This window comes from Nicotiana tabacum, chromosome 5, assembly GCF_000715075.1.
Source record: "Nicotiana tabacum cultivar K326 chromosome 5, ASM71507v2, whole genome shotgun sequence".
Lineage (NCBI taxonomy): Eukaryota > Viridiplantae > Streptophyta > Magnoliopsida > Solanales > Solanaceae > Nicotiana > Nicotiana tabacum.
Window position 1 is genome coordinate 145,610,678 of NC_134084.1, and position 2,089 is coordinate 145,612,766.

A 2,089-nucleotide genomic window follows, 5' to 3' on the forward strand; every position below is an offset into this window, starting at 1 on the left:
ATAAGGGATTAAGAGTTTAATTCTTTGATTGCATAGGTTGTAATCTAAAGATTGCTCATAGTGAAGTTGAAATCCTACTAGTGTAGGTCGTGGTTTTTTATCCCCTTGAGTAGGGCTTTTTCCACAGAAAAGTTCCCTGTTCCATTTACTTACTATTGCATTAGTCTTATCTGTGGAAACCTATATAGGAACCGATCTCAATATAGTTTGATGGACTCATATATTCTATCAATTGGTATCAGAGCGGGTTCTTTCTATTAGGTTAACACCTAGAAAGGATCCTCATACATGCTCCACCAAATTTCGAAGAGGGTCAGTCTACCTACAGACCACCCAGGTTCAATGGCCAATATTATGGGTGGTGGAAGACAATGATGCATGACTTTATCATGGTTGAAGATTCCGAGCTGTGGGATGTTATATGTGATGGTCCTTATGTCCCTACAAAAAAGGTCAGAGATCCTACTGTGACATTGCCTAAGACGAGGAAAGAATACAATGATGTTGACATGAAGGATGTGGAGAAAAAATTTTTGTGGCAAGAAAATTTTGGTGTGTGGTATTGGTCCTGATGAATACAACAGGATTTTAGCTTGCCAATCTACCAAAGAGAATGGGAAGCTTTACAAACAGCACACAAAGGAACTACTCAAGTAAAGCAATCTAAGATTGACATGCTCACCATTAAGTATGAGCTCTTCAGAATGAAAGACGATGAATCCATTCAAGACATGCACACTCAATCCAATTCCATTATAAATGAGCTACACTCGCTTGGTGAAATCTTTCTCAGGAACAAGCTCATAAGGAAAATTCTCAGTGTTTTGCCTAGTTCCTGGGAGAGTAAAGTGAATGCCATTACTGAAGCAAAGGATTTATAGGAGCTGACTATAGATGAGCTGGTTGGGAATCTGAAAACCTATGAAATGAAGAAGAAGAAGGACAGTGAAAGAAGAGAACCAAAGAAGGAAAAGAACCTGGTACTTAAGGCAGAAGGCAATGAATCAAGTGGCGAGGATAGTGCCATAGCTTATTTAACCAGAAGATTTCAAAAAATGGTTAGAATGAATGGAGATGTACCAAAAAGGGGCAGTTCTAGCAAGCCAAAGAACTATGACCTCTATCATAAGTGTGGAAAGCCAGGGCATTTCATCAAAGATTGCCCTCTCCTGAAGCAAGAACACTTCAAACACAACTCTGACGAAGCAGCCAAAAGGAGCCTGGTTCCAGATAAAAGTTTCAAAAGAAAGAACATTGCTGATAATGTTGTGAAGCAAGCTCTTGTAACATGGGGAGATTCTTCTAGCGAGTCTGAAGAAGAAGATGATGCAGGTGATAACTCAATGATGGCCATTGGAAGTGAAGAAAATGAGTATGAATCAATATTTGCTTTGATGGCTCAATTATATGACTATGAAGACGATGGCAATGATGAGGTAAAATTTTGGGATGTTCAGAGAAATCTGAAGTCTTACTCTCCTAGAAAACTCATGTCATTAGCTAATGTGTTGATTGATGCTTACCATAGTCTCGTAAATGATAAGGATGCCTTAACCTTGGAGTTAGGGGACACTGAACAAACTAGATATGACTTGGTAGTTTATGTGGTTGATTTGAAGGAAACCATAGGTAATCTAGAAAAAGAAAAGGAGGTTCTAACTGAGAGAATCACTAGTGTATAACACGAAAGAGATGATCTGATGGTAGTAGTAGTTGACCTAAAAGAAACCATTGAGAATTCCAGTAAAAAAAAAGATGCCTTAGTGGAGAAAGTGGCTATTATTAAGCAGAAAAGAGATTACCTCTTAGTGGTGATTGTAGACTTAAAGGAAACAATAGAGGAACTCAAAACTGAATGTAGGCCTGGGAATTCTGAAAAAGGAAAGGAAGTGGCTAGTGAGGCATATATTAAACTTGAAAACGAGTTATATGTTGTAAAAACTAGTCTGTGTGCTGAACTTGAGAAAAAATGGACAACTTCAAGCAGAATTGGAAAAAGTAAAAAGTGATCTTGAGAAGTCTCTTAAGTGTACTTGGTCCTTGGATGCTATTACTGCCATGTACGTTAATAATGGTAGAAACAGGAAGG

The 2,089-nt window shown here is 38.2% G+C and overlaps 1 protein-coding gene across 1 annotated transcript; it reads left to right on the plus strand.

Annotated features, from left to right (window-relative positions):
- Positions 1 to 371: 371 nt before the first annotated feature.
- LOC107796668 (uncharacterized) lies at positions 372 to 881 on the plus strand. The gene is made up of 2 exons (XM_016619461.2): positions 372 to 518; positions 585 to 881. The coding sequence occupies exons 1-2, from the start codon at positions 372 to 374 to the stop codon at positions 879 to 881; spliced, it is 444 nt and encodes a 147-aa protein (XP_016474947.2).
- The last annotated feature ends 1,208 nt before the right edge of the window (positions 882 to 2,089 follow it).